The sequence below is a fragment of the Trematomus bernacchii genome, unplaced genomic scaffold (assembly GCF_902827165.1).
Source record: "Trematomus bernacchii unplaced genomic scaffold, fTreBer1.1, whole genome shotgun sequence".
NCBI classification, from domain to species: Eukaryota; Metazoa; Chordata; class Actinopteri; order Perciformes; family Nototheniidae; genus Trematomus; species Trematomus bernacchii.
Genome location: NW_022987865.1, coordinates 1 through 21,205, shown reverse-complemented (window position 1 = coordinate 21,205; position 21,205 = coordinate 1). Strand labels below are relative to the sequence as shown.

General features: G+C 45.6%; 2 protein-coding genes across 3 annotated transcripts; one reads left to right on the top strand and one right to left on the bottom strand.

Annotated features, from left to right (window-relative positions):
* Nucleotides 1-817: 817 nt before the first annotated feature.
* On the bottom strand, nucleotides 818-5,717 carry gcc1 (GRIP and coiled-coil domain containing 1). Of its 2 annotated transcripts, XM_034113537.1 has the most exons (5): nucleotides 5,534-5,698; nucleotides 5,281-5,292; nucleotides 3,862-4,194; nucleotides 2,386-3,042; nucleotides 818-2,275 (listed from the first exon to the last, which is right to left on the bottom strand). In XM_034113537.1, exons 3-5 carry the CDS (start codon nucleotides 4,174-4,176, stop codon nucleotides 1,079-1,081), a joined length of 2,169 nt encoding a protein of 722 aa, XP_033969428.1. In that variant the 5' UTR covers nucleotides 4,177-4,194; nucleotides 5,281-5,292; nucleotides 5,534-5,698; the 3' UTR covers nucleotides 818-1,078. The 2 variants fall into 2 exon arrangements, with proteins under 2 accessions (XP_033969428.1, XP_033969427.1); XM_034113536.1 differs by lacking the exon at nucleotides 5,281-5,292 and having other exon boundaries at nucleotides 5,534-5,717.
* A 406-nt stretch (nucleotides 5,718-6,123) lies between these two features.
* On the top strand, nucleotides 6,124-14,132 carry LOC117469153 (ADP-ribosylation factor 4). The gene is made up of 6 exons (XM_034113534.1): nucleotides 6,124-6,387; nucleotides 7,246-7,326; nucleotides 7,502-7,611; nucleotides 12,039-12,110; nucleotides 12,208-12,333; nucleotides 13,566-14,132. Exons 1-6 carry the CDS (start codon nucleotides 6,321-6,323, stop codon nucleotides 13,650-13,652), a joined length of 543 nt encoding a protein of 180 aa, XP_033969425.1. The 5' UTR covers nucleotides 6,124-6,320; the 3' UTR covers nucleotides 13,653-14,132.
* The last annotated feature ends 7,073 nt before the right edge of the window (nucleotides 14,133-21,205 follow it).

Genomic DNA, 21,205 nt, shown 5'->3' with positions numbered 1-21,205 from the left:
GCTGGTGAGAGATAGTGTTAGCAGTTAGCTGGTGAGAGATAGTGTTAGCTGGTGAGAGATAGTGTTAGCTGGTGAGAGATAGTGTTAGCAGTTAGCTGGTGAGAGAGTGTTAGCTGGTGAGAGATAGTGTTAGCTGTTAGCTGGTGAGAGATAGTGTTAGCAGTTAGCTGGTGAGAGATAGTGTTAGCAGGTGAGAGATAGTGTTAGCAGTTAGCTGGTGAGAGATAGTGTTAGCTGGTGAGAGATAGAGTTAGCTGGTGAGAGATAGTGTTAGCAGTTAGCTGGTGAGAGATAGTGTTAGCTGGTGAGAGATAGTGTTAGCAGTTAGCTGGTGAGAGATAGTGTTAGCTGGTGAGAGATAGTGTTAGCTGGTGAGAGATAGTGTTAGCTGTTAGCTGGTGAGAGATAGTGTTAGCAGTTAGCTGGTGAGAGATAGTGTTAGCAGGTGAGAGATAGTGTTAGCAGTTAGCTGGTGAGAGATAGTGTTAGCTGGTGAGAGATAGTGTTAGCAGTTAGCTGGTGAGAGATAGTGTTAGCAGGTGAGAGATAGTGTTAGCTGTTAGCAGGTGAGAGATAGTGTTAGCTGTTAGCTGGTGAGAGATAGTGTTAGCTGTTAGCTGGTGAGAGATAGTGTTAGCTGTTAGCTGGTGAGAGATAGTGTTAGCTGTTAGCAGGTGAGAGATAGTGTTAGCTGTTAGCTGGTGAGAGATAGTGTTAGCTGGTGAGAGATAGTGTTAGCTGGTGAGAAATAGTGTTAGCTGTTAGCATGATGCATCATGTAAACGCCAGGTACAAAATGATTTCAGATTAACCAAAGTGAGTTTGAGAATCAATCAATATTTTAATTTCAACAAAAGAACAATCTGAGAAAAAATCCATAAATAAGAAATCTGGAATATATTTATATTTACACAATTCAGATTTAAACCAGAATCTTAATATCAATTAGACCCTTATAATGTTTACCCCCTGATGTTTCTTCTTCAGGTGTTTACCTCCTGATGTTTCTTCTTCAGGTGTTTACCTCCTGATGTTTCTTCTTCAGGTGTTTACCTCCTGATGTTTCTTCTTCAGGTGTTTACCTCCACCAGGCGCTGCGCTGCAGCTTGGTGACGCAGCTCTTCTCCTGCGGGCTGAAGCTCAGGATGGTCAGGATGGCGTTGAGCGTCTGCATGCGTCCGCTGGCGTCCTGCAGCGTGAGGAACTTGTAGGTGACGTTCTTCAGATACTCCATGTTGGCGCCCTCGCGGCTCTGGTCTCGCTGCAGTTTGTCGACGCGTCCTCTCAGCGCGGCCGCCTCCTCTCCGTGCTGCTCTGCGCCAGCGAGCGCTGCGGCCTGCAGGCGGTGCAGCTCGTCCTGAAGCCGGTGCTTCTCTCTCCGCAGAGCTCCAGCCTCCGCCTCCTTCCTGGCCAGCTGCTCTGCGTACAGCAGCAGCGTGGGCTCGCTGGGCGCAGCTCGCCGCAGCGCCACGCTGAGGGCATCGCTGTCGGACTCCTGCACGGGGGCAGGGGCAGCGGCTCGCAGCGCCTCCAGCTCCTGCTCCTTCTCCTGCAGCAGCTGCATGGTCCTGCCTCTTTGTTTGTGAAGCTCCGCCTCCAGACGCAGCAGCTGCTCGCGGTGCAGCGCGGCCGCCCGCTCCGCTTCCTGTCTGTGTTGCAGCTGCAGCGCTGCGGCCAGCTGCTGCCGCTCCTCCAGCATGCGGCGCTGCACGGCCTCCGCCTCGTCGCTGTGGATCCGCAGGTTGATGTACTTCTCCTTCAGCTCCGACAGCTGGTCCCGGACCTCCTCCAGCTCCTTGGCCTGGCAGCCGTCCTTGGTGTTCTTATTCTTCAGAACCAGCTGCGCCCGCAGCTTGTATCGCTCAAACTCGTCCCGCAGCGCGCGCAGCTCCTGCTGATAATGCGCTGCCGCCTGGTCCGGCAGGACGTCCTGCTCCGGGTTCCTCTGCTGCAGCAGCTTCTTCACCTTCTCCAGCTTCTCCTTCAGCACCACCACGTCCAACTGCTCCTCGCCCTCCGACCTGCCCTCCGTCCTGATGGCGAGCGTCTTGTTCTCTGCCTCCAGCTGCAGGACTTCTTCTCGCAGTCGCTGCGCCGCATGCTGCTCTCGCTGCCTCTGCTTCTCAGACGAGCCCAGCAGCTCCGACAGCTCCGAGACCCGCAGCTCCAGAACCGAGACCCGGTCCTCCGCCGCCTGAGCGCGGTCACGTGACCTCTGCTCCGCCTCACATGACCTCTGCTCCGCCTCACATGACCTCTGCTCCGCCTCGCAGGCCTGCAACACAGGGGGGGGTTAGCCTATCTTTATCTATGCAACACAGGGTTAACCCTAACCCTTAACCCCGGTTAGCTTAGCCCCGGTTAGCTTATCCCTGGTTAGCTCACCTTCCTGGTCTCGGCGCTGATCTGGTCCTGGATCCTGGTCTTCAGCTGCGTCAGTTCTCTCTGCAGCTGCTCCGCTCGGGGGTCTGGTTTCCTGCGCTCGTCCTCTGCGGCCTGCAGCTTCTTGCTCAGCTCGTCCCTGTCGTCCCTCACCTGCTGCAGGTGTGACTGAGACTCCGCCCCCTCCTGCAGCCGCAGCTCTGCGTCCTGCCGCATGTCTCTCTCCTGCTGGAGGATCCTCTGCAGCTCTCTCAGCTGCAGCGCGTGGTCGTCCTGCTCCTGCTGCCGCTCGTGTTGCTGCGTGATGATGCGAGCGCGGCTCTCTGCTAGCTGCAGCTGCAGGGCATGAAGCTCCGCCTCCTGCTGCATCTGCAGGGCGTGAAGCTCCGCCTCCTTGTGCATCTGCAGGGCGTGAAGCTCCGCCTCCTGCTCCTCCACTTCCTGTTTCAGCTGCCGCTTGTCGGCCTGGAAGCTGGCCTCCATGCGGGACTTCTCCTGCGTGACGGTGGCGAGCGCGCTTGTTAGCGTCGTCAGCTGGTTCTTCAGCTGAGCGAGCCGACGCTCCGCCTCCGAGCTGGGAGGGGGCGTGGCCTGCAGCAGAGGCTCCGCCCCCACTCTACTGCTGTCCGAGCCGCCGGCATCTAGGTCGCTCTGCAACGCCTGCAGGAGGAAAAGCACCTTAGACTGCAGCTTGACTCAGCGTAAATTAGCTTGACTCAGTATAAGTTAGCTTGACTCAGGGTGAGTTAGCTTGACTCAGTTTAAGTTAGCTTGACTCAGTTTAAGTTAGCTTGACTCAGGGTAAGTTAGCTTGACTCAGGGTGAGTTAGCTTGACTCAGTTTAAGTTAGCTTGACTCAGTTTAAGTTAGCTTGACTCAGGGTAAGTTAGCTTGACTCAGTTTAAGTTAGCTTGACTCAGGGTAAGTTAGCTTGACTCAGCGTAAGTTAGCTTGAGTCAGGGTAAGTTAGCTTGACTCAGTTTAAGTTAGCTTGACTCAGGGTAAGTTAGCTTGACTCAGGGTAAGTTAGCTTGACTCAGGGTAAGTTAGCTTGACTCAGTTTAAGTTAGCTTGACTCAGGGTAAGTTAGCTTGACTCAGGGTAAGTTAGCTTGACTCAGGGTAAGTTAGCTTGACTCAGGGTAAGTTAGCTTGACTCAGTTTATGTTAGCTTGACTCAGCTTGACTCAGTTTAAGTTAGCTTGACTCAGTTTATGTTAGCTTGACTCAGTTTATGTTAGCTTGACTCAGTTTAAGTTAGCTTGACTCAGTTTAAGTTAGCTTGACTCAGGGTAAGTTAGCTTGACTCAGGGTAAATTAGCTTGACTCAGGGTGAGTTAGCTTGACTCAGTTTAAGTTAGCTTGACTCAGGCTGAGTTAGCTTGACTCAGGGTGAGTTAGCTTGACTCAGGGTGAGTTAGCTTGACTCAGAGTGAGTTAGCTCAGCAGGTTGGTAGTTTTGATAATAATTAAGTCTCACCACGGCTGGTTCTTCTGGCTGGTCCTCGCTCTCCTCCACAGACGCTGCTGTGTCCAGGCTGTCCTCGCTGTGCAGCGAGCAGCCGTCCTCCTGGGGGGGTCCTGGGGGGGGGGGTCCTCCTGCTCCATGGGGGTCCTGCTGTGAGACGCTCAGCACCGTCAGGCTGGCCTCCAGAGCCTCCTTCTCCTTCAGAAGGCTCTTATAGGCTCGCACCACGTCTTTAAAGCGGCTCTGGTACTGCAGCAGCTGCTTCCTCTGAGTCTCCACCGTCTCCTGCAGCTCCTTCCTGCCTGGACCAAAGCCCAGTTTCTCCATCACAGCGCTGTGCGCATCCTGAGACACCAATACACATTATTACATGCTATAATACACATTAATACACATTATAATACATGAATACACATTATAACACATTAATACACATTATAATACATTAATACACATTATAACACATGAATACACATTAATACACATTATAATACATTAATACACATTATAACACATGAATACACATTATAACACATTAATACACATTATAATACATTAATACACATTATAATACACATAAGAACACTTTATAATACATTAATTTCATTTCATCTCAAACCTTTATTTAACCAGATGGTCCCATTGAGATCATAGATCTCTTTTTCAAGGGAGACCTGCAGCATATAGGTTCCACATGAGACATAAAACAATAAAGGACATCATACATTATATTTACAGGATACATTTACATAGTTATAGACATTTACAAGTACCCATAGTATCAACGAGCATTTCATTTAGCCTAGCTTTAAAAACATGCAGAGGAATGAGATTGCTCAGTTTCAATTCTTGCTGAAGATTGTTCCAAGCAAGTGGAGCTGCGCATAAAAGCTGTCTCACCTAAGACAGTCCTTGCTCTTGGCTCATCTAACAAGACTACATCATGCGATCTCAGACAATAGCTGCTCTCTCTGTGTTATCAGAGAGCAGATAGAATACGGGAGTTTACCCAACAAAGCTTTATAAATAAACGTGTACCAGTGACTGAGCCTCCGTACAGGAAGTGATGGCAGACCTGCCTTGGCATACAGGGTACAGTGATGAGTGAGTGCTTTACAGTTAGTGACAAATCTCAGTGCGCTGTGATAGGCGGCATCTAACCTTTCCAGGCAATGGGCAGGTGCATTCAGATAGATCAAATCACCATAGTCCAGCACAGGTCAAAAGGTCACAGAGCCTTTTCCTGGCCTCAAGTGAGACCACATTACTAAAATGTGGGCGGGCTTTACACCCACGGGCCAATCAGAAACGTTGCTGTCAGAAACAATGAGACGTGTTCTGGAAGTAATATGGTCTGTGTTTACATTAGCATGCTAACACTCAGAGCTAACCTGTACTGGAGAGAGTGTGTGTGAAGAAGCAGGAAGTCACCTTGTGGTAAACCTGAGAGAGAGAAAGAGTTTGAGCTCCATACTGTTTCAGAGAGAATCCTTCATGTGGTTTGGAACATGATGACACTTGTCTTTATTACACTCCTTCTTCTTCATCACCTTAATGCTGCAGCTGGTGGAGCTCTTTAATCAATATCTATATCATGTATTAGTTGATAAATGAATGATAGATAAGTGCATCTGGTTATAATAGAGAGTTCCTAACACGGTAATATTCCCGGTGTGTTCCTTACCGTGAGTCCCGCTCTCTCTCAGCTCCAACACGCGGTGTTTATGAACAGATCCGTCGCTCTTTCTCACAGTGTTTATCCTGAAAACTGAGGATATTAAAAGAAACACTCAGACCGAGGAACATCCGCCATGTTGCTCTGAACCGGAAGTGAGGAGGAACCGGTGCTGCGTTCACTGCAGTCGGGACAAACCGAATGATGATCTTAAACATAATACATATAATTAAAAGTATTTTGTTTATTTTATTTGTTTACCAACTCCAGATACTAGTACTTTAAATATGTAATATCACAATACTTTAATATGCTTTCTATGTCACTATTCATTTGTTAGCCATGATTGTGTACTGTTTTTGTTTATATTTCTCATTATTTCATGCCTTTATTTTAATTTTATGATTATTATTTATTATATTAATAATGTGTGCTTTTCTTTCTTATTATTTGTATTTTATGATTATTATGTATTGTATTTTAACTGCTATGCTCCCTCTCACTGTAACACTACACGTCCCTTTTGTGGGAGGAATCCAGGAGTTCTGATTTTGTGTGAGGCCCTGAACACGGCACTGTTGTGTGTCAGATGAGTGACGTCATTAGTTCCCCGTTGGCCTCGACGTGGCACCGAGAGGAGAGAGGATCCGGGTCTGAGTTAGCTCTGTTTACCCCCTGAAAACCGGCTGATTACTGGCTGTTTACCGGCTCATCTCAGGCTGCTAACCGGCTGATTACCGGCTCCTCTTTCTCCCCCGCAGGCTCCTACCCCCCGCCGCTGGACGGGACTCTAAAGATGGGGCTGACCATCTCCTCGCTGTTCTCCCGGTTCTTCGGGAAGAAGCAGATGCGGATCCTGATGGGTGAGAGCAGGCTAACAAGCTAACAGCTAACAGGCTAACAGCTTAACTGTCAGTGACTTAAACTACAGTAACTCTGAGGCTAGGCTAACAGCTAACAGGCTAACTGTCAGTGACATCAACTACAGTAACTCTGAGGCTAGGCTATCAGGCTAACTGTCAGTGACTTAAACTACAGTAACTCTGAGGCTAGGCTATCAGGCTAACTGTCAGTGACATAAACTACACTAACCCTGAGGCTAGGCTAACAGGCTAACTGTCAGTGACATCAACTACAGTAACTCTGAGGCTAGGCTAACAGGCTAACTGTCAGTGACATCAACTACAGTAACTCTGAGGCTAGGCTAACAGGCTAACTGTCAGTGACATAAACTACACTAACCCTGAGGCTAGGCTATCAGGCTAACTGTCAGTGACATCAACTACAGTAACCCTGAGGCTAGGCTAACAGGCTAACTGTCAGTGACATCAACTACACTAACCCTGAGGCTAGGCTAACAGGCTAACTGTCAGTGACATCAACTACAGTAACCCTGAGGCTAGGCTAACTGCTATTTTACATACCGTTTTCTGTTGGTAAAGTTGGTTTTCTTTGTTGAATTGTGTGTCTGTTTCAGTGGGTCTGTTGTGTGTAATTAAAGTGTGTGTGTGTTTCAGTGGGTCTGTTGTGTGTAATTAAAGTGTGTGTGTGTTTCAGTGGGTCTGTTGTGTGTACTTAAAGTGTGTGTGTGTTTCAGTGGGTCTGTTGTGTGTAATTAAAGTGTGTGTGTGTTTCAGTGGGTCTGTTGTGTGTACTTAAAGTGTGTGTGTGTTTCAGTGGGTCTGTTGTGTGTAATTAAAGTGTGTGTGTGTGTGTTTCAGTGGGTCTGGACGCAGCAGGTAAAACGACGATCCTCTACAAACTCAAGCTGGGAGAGATCGTCACCACCATCCCAACCATCGGTCAGTACACACAGGAAGTAACAACACACAATACATAAACAAGTACACTAACTCTGTGTGTGTGTGTGTGTGTGTGTGTGTGTGTGTGTGTGTGTGTGTGTGTGTGTGTGTGTGTGTGTGTGTGTGACTGTGTGTGTGACTGTGTGTGTGTGACTGTGTGCGTGTGTGTGTGCAGGCTTTAACGTAGAGACGGTGGAGTATAAGAACATCTGCTTCACGGTGTGGGACGTGGGGGGGCAGGACAAGATCCGCCCGCTGTGGAGACACTACTTCCAGAATACACAGGTACTACATATAACACTACCAAATACACCTGTACACTACAGTGTGTATTGAGCTCTAATGAGAGTGTGTGGTGTGTTCAGGGTCTGATCTTCATGGTAAACAGTGTGTATTGAGCTCTAATGAGTGTGTGTGGTGTGTTCAGGGTCTGATCTTCGTGGTAAACAGTGTGTATTGAGCTCTAATGAGAGTGTGTGTGGTGTGTTCAGGGTCTGATCTTCGTGGTAAACAGTGTGTATTGAGCTCTAATGAGAGTGTGTGTGGTGTGTTCAGGGTCTGATCTTCGTGGTAAACGGTGTGTATTGAGCTCTAATGAGAGTGTGTGGTGTGTTCAGGGTCTGATCTTCGTGGTAAACGGTGTGTATTGAGCTCTAATGAGAGTGTGTGTGGTGTGTTCAGGGTCTGATCTTCATGGTAAACAGTGTGTATTGAGCTCTAATGAGAGTGTGTGTGGTGTGTTCAGGGTCTGATCTTCGTGGTAAACAGTGTTTATTGAGCTCTAATGAGTGTGTGTGGTGTGTTCAGGGTCTGATCTTCGTGGTAAACAGTGTGTATTGAGCTCTAATGAGAGTGTGTGTGGTGTGTTCAGGGTCTGATCTTCGTGGTAAACGGTGTGTATTGAGCTCTAATGAGAGTGTGTGGTGTGTTCAGGGTCTGATCTTCGTGGTAAACGGTGTGTATTGAGCTCTAATGAGAGTGTGTGTGGTGTGTTCAGGGTCTGATCTTCATGGTAAACAGTGTGTATTGAGCTCTAATGAGAGTGTGTGTGGTGTGTTCAGGGTCTGATCTTCGTGGTAAACAGTGTTTATTGAGCTCTAATGAGTGTGTGTGGTGTGTTCAGGGTCTGATCTTCGTGGTAAACAGTGTGTATTGAGCTCTAATGAGAGTGTGTGTGGTGTGTTCAGGGTCTGATCTTCGTGGTGGACAGTGTGTATTGAGCTCTAATGAGAGTGTGTGTGGTGTGTTCAGGGTCTGATCTTCGTGGTGGACAGTGTGTATTGAGCTCTAATGAGAGTGTGTGGTGTGTTCAGGGTCTGATCTTCGTGGTAAACGGTGTGTATTGAGCTCTAATGAGAGTGTGTGTGGTGTGTTCAGGGTCTGATCTTCATGGTAAACAGTGTGTATTGAGCTCTAATGAGAGTGTGTGTGGTGTGTTCAGGTCTGATCTTCGTGTTAAACAGTGTTATTGAGCTCTAATGAGTGTGTGTGGTGTGTTCAGGGTCTGATCTTCGTGGTAAAAGCAGTGTGTATTGAGCTCTAATGAGAGTGTGTGTGGTGTGTTCAGGGTCCTGATCTTCGTGGTAAACAGTATGTATTGAGCTCTAATGAGAGTGTGTGGTTGTTCAGGGTCTGATCTTCGTGGTGACAGGTGTTGGTATTGAGCTCTAATGAGTGTGTGTGGTGGTGTTCAGGGTCTGATCTTCGTGGGTAAACAGTGTGTATTGAGCTCTAATGAGAGTGTGTGTGTGTGTTTCAGGGTCTGATCTTCGTGGTAAACAGTGTGTATTGAGCTCTAATGAGAGTGTGTGGTGGTGTGTTCAAGGGTCTGATCTTCGTGGTAAACAGTGGTGTAATTGGAGGCTCTAGATAGAGAGTGTGTGTGGTGGTGTTCCAGGGGTCTGAATCTTCGTGGTAAACAGTGTGTATTGAGCTCTAATGAGAGTGTGTTGGGTGGTGGTTCAGGGTCTGATCTTCGTGGTAAACAGGTGTATTGAGCTCTAATGAGAGTGTGTGGGTTGTGTGTTTCAGGGTCGGATCTTCGTGGTAAAGCAGGGTTGATTGAGCTCTAAATGAAAGTGTGTGTGGTGGTGTATCAGGGTCCTGATCTTCGTGGTAAACGGTGGTGTAGTGAGCTCTAATGAGAGTGTGTGGTGTGTTCAGGGTCTGATCTTCGTGGTAAACGGTGTGTAATTGAGCTCTAATGAGAGTGTGTGGGTGTGTTCAGGGTCTGATCTTCATGGTAAACAGTGTGTATTGAGCTCTAATGAGAGTGTGTGTGGTGTGGTTCAGGGTCTGATCTTCATGGTAAACAGTGTGTATTGAGCTCTAATGAGAGTGTGTGTGGTGTGTTCAGGGTCTGATCTTCGTGGTAAACAGTGTGTATTGAGCTCTAATGAGAGTGTGTGTGGTGTGTTCAGGGTCTGATCTTCATGGTAAACAGTGTGTATTGAGCTCTAATGAGAGTGTGTGGTGTGTTCAGGGTCTGATCTTCGTGGTAAACGGTGTGTATTGAGCTCTAATGAGAGTGTGTGGTGTGTTCAGGGTCTGATCTTCGTGGTAAACGGTGTGTATTGAGCTCTAATGAGAGTGTGTGTGGTGTGTTCAGGGTCTGATCTTCATGGTAAACAGTGTGTATTGAGCTCTAATGAGAGTGTGTGTGGTGTGTTCAGGGTCTGATCTTCGTGGTAAACCAGTGTTATTGAGCTCTAATGAGTGTGTGTGGTGTGTTCAGGGTCTGATCTTCGTGGTAAACAGTGTGTATTGAGCTCTAATGAGAGTGTGTGTGGTGTGTTCAGGGTCTGATCTTCGTGGTGGACAGTGTGTATTGAGCTCTAATGAGAGTGTGTGGTGTGTTCAGGGTCTGATCTTCGTGGTAAACGGTGTGTATTGAGCTCTAATGAGAGTGTGTGTGGTGTGTTCAGGGTCTGATCTTCATGGTAAACAGTGTGTATTGAGCTCTAATGAGAGTGTGTGTGGTGTGTTCAGGGTCTGATCTTCGTGGTAAACAGTGTGTATTGAGCTCTAATGAGTGTGTGTGGTGTGTTCAGGGTCTGATCTTCGTGGTAAACAGTGTGTATTGAGCTCTAATGAGAGTGTGTGTGGTGTGTTCAGGGTCTGATCTTCGTGGTAAACAGTGTGTATTGAGCTCTAATGAGAGTGTGTGGTGTGTTCAGGGTCTGATCTTCGTGGTGGACAGTGTGTATTGAGCTCTAATGAGTGTGTGTGGTGTGTTCAGGGTCTGATCTTCGTGGTAAACAGTGTGTATTGAGCTCTAATGAGAGTGTGTGTGGTGTGTTCAGGGTCTGATCTTCGTGGTAAACAGTGTGTATTGAGCTCTAATGAGAGTGTGTGTGGGTGTTCAGGGGTCTGATCTTCGTGGTAAACAGTGTGTATTGAGCTCTAATGAGAGTGGTGGTGGTGTGTTTTCAGGGTCTGATCTTCGTGGTAAACAGTGTGTATGAGCTCTAATGAGAGTGTGTGTGGTGTGTTCAGGGTCTGATCTTCGTGTGGGACAGTGTGTATTGAGCTCTAATAGAGTGTGTGTGGTGTGTTCAGGGTCTGATCTTCGTGGTAAACAGTGTGTATTGAGCTCTAATGAGTGTGTGTGGTGTGTTGCAGGGTCTGATCTTCGGTGGTAAAACAGTGTGTATTGAGCTCCTATGAGTGATGTGGGTGGTGTTCAGGGTCTGATCTTCGTGGTAAACAGTGTTATTGAGCTCTAATGAGAGTGTGTGTGTGTGTTCAGGGTCTGGATCTTCGTGGTGGAACAGTGTGTATTGAGCTCTAATGAGAGTGTGTTGGTGTGTTTCAGGGTCTGATCTTCGTGGTAAACAGTGTGTTTTGAGCTCTAATGAGAGTGTGTGTGGTGTGTTCAGGGTCTGATCTTCGTGGTAAACAGTGTGTATTGAGCTCTAATGAGAGTGTGTGTGGTGTGTTCAGGGTCTGATCTTCGTGGTGGACAGTGTGTATTGAGCTCTAATGAGAGTGTGTGTGGTGTGTTCAGGGTCTGATCTTCGTGGTAAACAGTGTGTATTGAGCTCTAATGAGAGTGTGTGTGGTGTGTTCAGGGTCTGATCTTCGTGGTAAACAGTGTGTATTGAGCTCTAATGAGAGTGTGTGTGGTGTGTTCAGGGTCTGATCTTCGTGGTAGACAGTGTGTATTGAGCTCTAATGAGAGTGTGTGTGGTGTGTTCAGGGTCTGATCTTCGTGGTAAACAGTGTGTATTGAGCTCTAATGAGAGTGTGTGTGGTGTGTTCAGGGTCTGATCTTCGTGGTAAACAGTGTGTATTGAGCTCTAATGAGAGTGTGTGTGGTGTGTTCAGGGTCTGATCTTCGTGGTAAACAGTGTGTATTGAGCTCTAATGAGAGTGTGTGTGGTGTGTTCAGGGTCTGATCTTCGTGGTAAACAGTGTGTTTTGAGCTCTAATGAGAGTGTGTGTGGTGTGTTCAGGGTCTGATCTTCGTGGTGGACAGTGTGTATTGAGCTCTAATGAGAGTGTGTGTGTGGTGTGTTCAGGGTCTGATCTTCGTGGTAAACAGTGTGTTTTGAGCTCTAATGAGAGTGTGTGTGGTGTGTTCAGGGTCTTATCTTCGTGGTGGACAGTGTGTATTGAGCTCTAATGAGAGTGTGTGTGGTGTGTTCAGGGTCTGATCTTCGTGGTAAACAGTGTGTTTTGAGCTCTAATGAGAGTGTGTGTGGTGTGTTCAGGGTCTGATCTTCGTGGTGGACAGTAACGACAGAGAGAGAGTCGCTGAGTCAGCGGAGGAGCTCTCCAAGATGGTCTGTACCCACTCTTATTATATACCACATAGTGTATATAGTGTGTGTATATATATATATATATATATATCTATATCTGGTCGGTGTGTCTCTGTAGATCCAGGAGGACGAGCTGAAGGAAGCCGTGCTGCTCGTCTTCGCAAACAAACAAGATCTCCCCAACGCCATGGCAGTGAGCGAACTCACCGACAAGCTGGGGCTGCACAGCCTGAGGAGCAAGACTGTGAGTCCTGTGTACTAATACTGCTAATACTACTAATACTACTAATACTGCTAATACTGCTAATACTACTACAGACTGTAGTACTGCACAGCCTGAGGAGCAAGACTGTGAGTCCTGTGTACTAATACTGCTAATACTACTAATACTACTAGTACTACTACAGACTGTAGTACTGCACAGCCTGAGGAGCAAGACTGTGAGTCCTGTGTACTAATACTGCTAATACTACTAATACTACTAGTACTACTACAGACTGTAGTACTGCACAGCCTGAGGAGCAAGACTCTGGGTGTTTCTCAATCTCGAGTAAAGCTGCTTCAGAGCCACTATTTCAAGCATACTACGTCATCGAGTCCCTCCGAAGTACTGTTCCAATGTCCAGCATACTTGGAAATCTACCGAGCCCGGCGTACTCCGTTTGGAGAAATATCGAGGCTGCACATGAGTAGACTCCGCGGTCTTAAAATCCCCACAATGCTTTGCGCACGGACCAATTTCCCCAAATCTGTGGTGGAAGATGTAAGAGGCGGGGCCTCTCATATGACGCACACCTGCACACTTGCTAGCCTGTTCCACTCTTTGTTTTCCAAATGCCAGGAAGTATTCTTGACTCGCTTCTGAAGCAAGATGCTCGGCAGACATGTGCTACCAAGCAAGCGTACTCGCGATTGAGAAACACCCCATGAGTCCTGTGTACTAATACTACTAATACTACTACAGACTGTAGTACTGCACAGCCTGAGGAGCAAGACTGTGAGTCCTGTGTACTAATACTGCTAATACTGCAGAGTGTAGTACTGCACAGTCCTGTGTACTAATACTGCAGACTGTAGTACTGCACAGTCCTGTGTACTAATACTGCAGACTGTAGTACTGCACAGTCCTGTGTACTAATACTGCAGACTGTAGTACTGCACAGTCCTGTGTACTAATACTGCAGACTGTAGTACTGCACAGTCCTGTGTACTAATACTGCAGACTGTAGTACTGCACAGTCCTGTGTACTAATACTGCAGAGTGTAGTACTGCACAGTCCTGTGTACTAATACTGCACAGTCCTGTGTACTAATACTACAGACTGTAGTACTGCACAGTCCTGTGTACTAATACTGCAGAGTGTAGTATTAGTACACAGTCCTGTGTACTAATAGCTGAATGAGGTGTGCTCTTATTTTGAAATGCTGTGCCTGCTGCTCTCTGATTGGCTGTCACTCTGTCACATGTCTCCTCAGTGGCACGTTCAGGCGACCTGCGCGACACAGGGCACCGGGCTCTACGAGGGTCTCGATTGGCTGTCCAACGAGCTGTCCAAACGCTGAGGAGGATGAAGATGAAGAGGAGGAATTCACTGAACTGTTTTGTTTTTTAAATTATATGTGTCGTCTGTGGGAGGAAGTGATGTCATGGACTCTGACCTCTGACCTCTTTGAATCCGCATGTTTTAAAATCATGTGAAAGGAAGGGGTGGGGCTTAACACACCTGTGAGGGGGCGGGGCTTAACACACACCTGTGGGGGGCGGGGCTTAACACACACATCTGTGGGGGCGGGGCTTAACACACACACCTGTGGGGGTGGGGCTTAACACACACACCTGTGGGGGGCGGGGCTTAACACACACACCTGTGGGGGGCGGGGCTTAACACACACACCTGTGGGGGCGGGGCTTAACACACATCTGTGGGGGGGCGGGGCTTAACACACACACCTGTGGGGGGCGGGGCTAACCTGAAGTCATTCCATAACATGTGAAGAAGAGAAGTGATGAAGACGATGCAATAAAGGGTTTCTCTTTCTTCACTCTGTGTCTGATGAAAGCATGACGTCTAGAGATGATCCGATCACGTGATTTTCAAAAAATCGGGGATCGGGATTTTTCTTTAATAAAATATCTGTATTTTATTTAATGTTACAAAACAAAAATGACCATGTTCACGTCTTAAAGTCATCCTGAGGCCTTAGTTCAAAATTACACAACATCATGTATGTGTTGCTTCTTTTGGGCTTGTTTTCATCGACCTGGGGCCTCATTTATAACGCCTTGCGTAGGATTCACGTAGGAAGGTTGCTTACGTAGTACAAAGCACAAAAATAGGTACATACATTTTCCGCCATTTTCCGATTCACAAAACATTGCGTACCGGCGAGGGAAGTGCGTACAGCACTCCCTACGCCTGTTTCCCTTGATAAATCACAATCGACTCGTAACGCCCATATTTGCCTATACATAGTCAAAGAAACGCCCATCCATTCATTCTGACTGACTGCATGAAGAAGATCAGGAAATGAGGACAGAACAGCTAACAAAGAGACATCTCACACCGTGTCAGATTTAGGTTATTTTGGGGAGGTCGAGATAAATCATATTGTTTGGTGGATGCAGTTTGAACCAGAGTAGCAGCATGGAGGTCGGATCGTCACCAACATAAAGAAATAAGTGGTCCGAAAAAAGTTAATGACAAAATAAATACACATAACCTTCCTCAGGCAGTGTGTTTGTCCCGGGGACAGGAGACCCCCCCCTTGATGAGAAACTGTAAGAAATGATGGGGGAATCCCTCCGGAGTGTAGTCATGACGACTGGATCTGAATTATTGTGTTGTATTTGGTGGTTTGTGTTCCAGCTGTCGATCAGCAACTATATATCCATAATCCACCAGTTAAAGGAAATACAATGTGTTGTGTTATATTAGCTGTTTACCACATATGGTGTTCTTAGTTTCCATACCTCCTGGGTTTTACGAGCCACTTATCAAGTCTTGGCAAACGGCATAAAACACGATTAAACGTGATAGTATATAAAACCATGCTCGTATCTACAACCTATAGAAATGCAAAACGGCGTCAGTTTAGACGTAATTCTGTCCTCCTGCTTACCGCATCATTTATGAGAAAACATTTCATAACATTAACACAACATATTCCAGGTGGTTTTAAATAACATATCCGTATTTATTTATTTCTCCAAGTGATGTGTTTGTGTGCACTGAGGAGTCTCAAACAGGCGTTTGTTTCATCATTTTAAGATTGGCTTTAATCAATGTTTGAAAATGAATTCTTCATATTTGATAAATGAGAGGTAACATTTTATTGATGGTATTATTTCCACATATTTCTCTCCATTCTTCCTTCTGCCAACGGTGTCGCAGTTTCTCGTCTCTCCCGTTTGTGTGCTTAGTGCGTACGCATGGGTTAGAGTTTGCGTGGAGGACCGCACATTTTCCCGTCAAGTTAGTATTTTATAAATCGCAAACATTGCGTAGAAACTGGCGTACGCCATTTTTTGAGCGTATATCCCTTTATAAATGAGGCCCCTGGTTGCTTATTTCTCTCAAATCTGGCAACAGAGTGGGCGCAGTGTCTAATAGTAGCAGTAAGCTAACGAGAGGCTACGTTCAGCCGGTGTAACGAGAGGCTACGTTCAGCCGGTGTAACGAGAGGCTACGTTCAGCCGGTGTAACGAGAGGCTACGTTCAGCCGGTGTAACGAGAGGCTACGTTCAGCCGGTGTAACGAGAGGCTACGTTCAGCCGGTGTAACGAGAGGCTACGTTCAGCCGGTGACTCGGGAGGCTACGTTCAGCCGGTGTAACGAGAGGCTACGTTCAGCCGGTGTAACGAGAGGCTACGTTCAGCCGGTGTAACGAGAGGCTACGTTCAGCCGGTGTAACGAGAGGCTACGTTCAGCCGGTGTAACGAGAGGCTACGTTCAGCCGGTGTAACGAGAGGCTACGTTCAGCCGGTGAAACGAGAGGCTACGTTCAGCTGGTGTAACGAGAGGCTACGTTCAGCCGGTGTAACGAGAGGCTACGTTCAGCTGGTGTAACGAGAGGCTACGTTCAGCCGGTGACTCGGGAGGCTACGTTCAGCTGGTGCCTCTGGAGTCGGGACAGAGAAAATGTCAGGAGTTTGGAAGTATTATAAAATTGAAAGCGAAGGCAGTGTAACAGCCAGATGCAATGTTTGCAAGGCGGAGGTTCCGCGTGGTGGAAAGAACAGAGCTACGTTCAACACGACCAATCTAATACAAACACCAACAACAACACGAGGAGTACACAGCGGCCACTCAGGTAACGGCACTGAAACAACCGACACTTTCAGAGACTTTTCAAAGGAAAGAGAAACTGCCCCAGAACAGCCAAGATAGCTGAATTCATCGCGTTGGATGACCAGCCGTTATCTGTTACCTTTTTTTTCTCTCAATGCATTGCATAAAGATCGGATCGGGAAAAATCGGTATCGGCAGATTGTCCAAATCAAATGATCGGAATCGGATCGGGAGCAAAAAAAGGTGATCGGGACATCCCTACTGACGTCTACGTGTTAGATCTACATGATGAACACGTGTTAGATCTACCTGATGAACACGTGTTAGATCTACCTGATGAACACGTGTTAGATCTACATGATGAACACGTGTTAGATCTACATGATGAACACGTGTTAGATCTACCTGATGAACACGTGTTAGATCTACCTGATGAACACGTGTTAGATCTACATGATGAACGCGTGTTAGATCTACATGATGAACACGTGTTAGATCTACATGATGAACACGTGTTAGATCTACCTGATGAACACGTGTTAGATCTACATGATGAACACGTGTTAGATCTACATGATGAACACGTGTTAGATCTACCTGATGAACACGTGTTAGATCTACCTGATGAACGCGTGTTAGATCTACCTGATGAACACGTGTTAGATCTACCTGATGAACGCGTGTTAGATCTACATGATGAACACGTGTTAGATCTACATGATGAACACGTGTTAGATCTACCTGATGAACACGTGTTAGATCTACATGATGAACACGTGTTAGATCTACATGATGAACACGTGTTAGTAGATCTACCTGATGAACACGTGTTAGATCTACCTGATGAACACGTGTTTAGATCTACCTGATGAACGCGTGTTAGATCTACATGATGAACACGTGTTAGATCTACATGATGAACACGTGTTAGATCTACCTGATGAACACGTGTTAGATTACATTATGAACACGTGTTAGATCTACATGATGACACGTGTTAGATCTACATGATGAACACGTGTTAGATCTACCTGATGAACACGTGTTAGATCTACCTGATGAACACGTGTTAGATCTACCTGATGAACGCGTGTTAGATCTACATGATGAACGCGTGTTAGATCTACATGATGAACGCGTGTTAGATCTACATGATGAACACGTGTTAGATCTACATGATGAACGCGTGTTAGATCTACATGATGAACACGTGTTAGATCTACATGATGAACACGTGTTAGATCTACATGATGAACACGTGTTAGATCTACATGATGAACACGTGTTAGATCTACCTGATGAACACGTGTTAGATCTACCTGATGAACACGTGTTAGATCTACCTGATGAACACGTGTTAGATCTACCTGATGAACACGTGTTAGATCTACCTGATGAACACGTGTTAGATCTACATGATGAACACGTGTTAGATCTACATGATGAACACGTGTTAGATCTACATGATGAACACGTGTTAGATCTACCATGATGAACACGTGTTAGATCTACATGATGAACACGTGTTAGATCTACCTGATGAAACACGGTTAGGATCTACATGATAACACGTGTTAGATCTACATGATGAACACGTGTTAGATCTACATGATGAACACGTGTTAGATCTACCTGATGAACACGTGTTAGATCTACCTGATGAACGCGTGTTAGATCTACATGATGAACGCGTGTTAGATCTACATGATGAACGCGTGTTAGATCTACATGATGAACGCGTGTTAGATCTACATGATGAACACGTGTTAGATCTACATGATGAACGCGTGTTAGATCTACATGATGAACACGTGTTAGATCTACATGATGAACACGTGTTAGATCTACATGATGAACACGTGTTAGATCTACCTGATGAACACGTGTTAGATCTACATGATGAACACGTGTTAGATCTACATGATGAACACGTGTTAGATCTACATGATGAACACGTGTTAGATCTACCTGATGAACACGTGTTAGATCTACATGATGAACACGTGTTAGATCTACATGATGAACACGTGTTAGATCTACCTGATGAACGCGTGTTAGATCTACATGATGAACGCGTGTTAGATCTACATGATGAACACGTGTTAGATCTACATGATGAACGCGTGTTAGATCTACATGATGAACGCGTGTTAGATCTACCTGATGAACGCGTGTTAGATCTACCTGATGAACGCGTGTTAGATCTACATGATGAACACGTGTTAGATCTACATGATGAACACGTGTTAGATCTACATGATGAACACGTGTTAGATCTACCTGATGAACACGTGTTAGATCTACCTGATGAACGCGTGTTTAGATCTACCTGATGAACGCGTGTTAGATCTACCTGATGAACGCGTGTTAGATCTACATGATGAACGCGTGTTAGATCTACATGATGAACGCGTGTTAGATCTACATGATGAACACGTGTTAGATCTACATGATGAACACGTGTTAGATCTACCTGATGAACACGTGTTAGATCTACCTGATGAACGCGTGTTAGATCTACCTGATGAACGCGTGTTAGATCTACATGATGAACATGTGTTAGATCTACATGATGAACACGTGTTAGATCTACCTGATGAACGCGTGTTAGATCTACCTGATGAACGCGTGTTAGATCTACCTGATGAACACGTGTTAGATCTACCTGATGAACGCGTGTTAGATCTACCTGATGAACGCGTGTTAGATCTACATGATGAACGCGTGTTAGATCTACCTGATGAACACGTGTTAGATCTACATGATGAACGCGTGTTAGATCTACCTGATGAACACGTGTTAGATCTACCTGATGAACGCGTGTTAGATCTACATGATGAACACGTGTTAGATCTACATGATGAACACGTGTTAGATCTACCTGATGAACACGTGTTAGATCTACATGATGAACACGTGTTAGATCTACATGATGAACACGTGTTAGATCTACCTGATGAACACGTGTTAGATCTACATGATGAACACGTGTTAGATCTACATGATGAACGCGTGTTAGATCTACATGATGAACGCGTGTTAGATCTACATGATGAACGCGTGTTAGATCTACATGATGAACGCGTGTTAGATCTACATGATGAACGCGTGTTAGATCTACATGATGAACACGTGTTAGATCTACATGATGAACACGTGTTAGATCTACATGATGAACGCGTGTTAGATCTACATGATGAACACGTGTTAGATCTACCTGATGAACACGTGTTAGATCTACATGATGAACACGTGTTAGATCTACATGATGAACACGTGTTAGATCTACATGATGAACACGTGTTAGATCTACATGATGAACATGTGTTAGATCTACATGATGAACACGTGTTAGATCTACATGATGAACACGTGTTAGATCTACATGATGAACACGTGTTAGATCTACATGATGAACACGTGTTAGATCTACCTGATGAACACGTGTTAGATCTACCTGATGAACGCGTGTTAGATCTACCTGATGAACACGTGTTAGATCTACATGATGAACACGTGTTAGATCTACCTGATGAACACGTGTTAGATCTACCTGATGAACGCGTGTTAGATCTACATGATGAACGCGTGTTAGATCTACCTGATGAACACGTGTTAGATCTACATGATGAACGCGTGTTAGATCTACCTGATGAACACGTGTTAGATCTACCTGATGAACGCGTGTTAGATCTACATGATGAACACGTGTTAGATCTACATGATGAACACGTGTTAGATCTACCTGATGAACACGTGTTAGATCTACATGATGAACACGTGTTAGATCTACATGATGAACACGTGTTAGATCTACCTGATGAACACGTGTTAGATCTACATGATGAACACGTGTTAGATCTACATGATGAACACGTGTTAGATCTACATGATGAACGCGTGTTAGATCTACATGATGAACACGTGTTAGATCTACATGATGAACGCGTGTTAGATCTACATGATGAACGCGTGTTAGATCTACATGATGAACACGTGTTAGATCTACCTGATGAACACGTGTTAGATCTACATGATGAACACGTGTTAGATCTACATGATGAACACGTGTTAGATCTACATGATGAACGCGTGTTAGATCTACCTGATGAACACGTGTTAGATCTACCTGATGAACACGTGTTAGATCTACATGATGAACGCGTGTTAGATCTACATGATGAACACGTGTTAGATCTACCTGATGAACACGTGTTAGATCTACATGATGAACACGTGTTAGATCTACATGATGAACCGTGTTAGAATTCTACATGATGAACACGTGTTAGATCTACCTGATGAACACGTGTTAGATCTACATGATGAACACGTGTTAGATCTACATGATGAACGCGTGTTAGATCTACATGATGAACACGTGTTAGATCTAAACATGCACTGGGTCAGTTTGACCCAGTGCATGTTTAATTATCCAAAAATGGTCAGAAGCCCCAAAATCCAGATTTTTTTTGTACATAGTTTGTACCTTTTATTACTATCAATGAAATCAATATTTAGTGCAATTGTGTTATTCACCTCTCACAGATCATGGTTCCATTAGAATAAGTCACTCGTTTTTCACAAAACATATACATTCAAACACATTTTTCTATTTTCTTTTTTACATTGGAAAAACCTTGATATAAAATACATTAGTTTTGCATAACATAACATTTTTTAAATTACTTTTAAAATGTTTCAACTTTTTTTCCAATTGGTTGATGTTGATAAATAGAGACGAGACACCTCTTCTGTTCAGGGTCTTGACCCGTTCACTTAGAATCAAGCCAAATGAGTCATAAGGATTTGCACTGAAAGTATTGT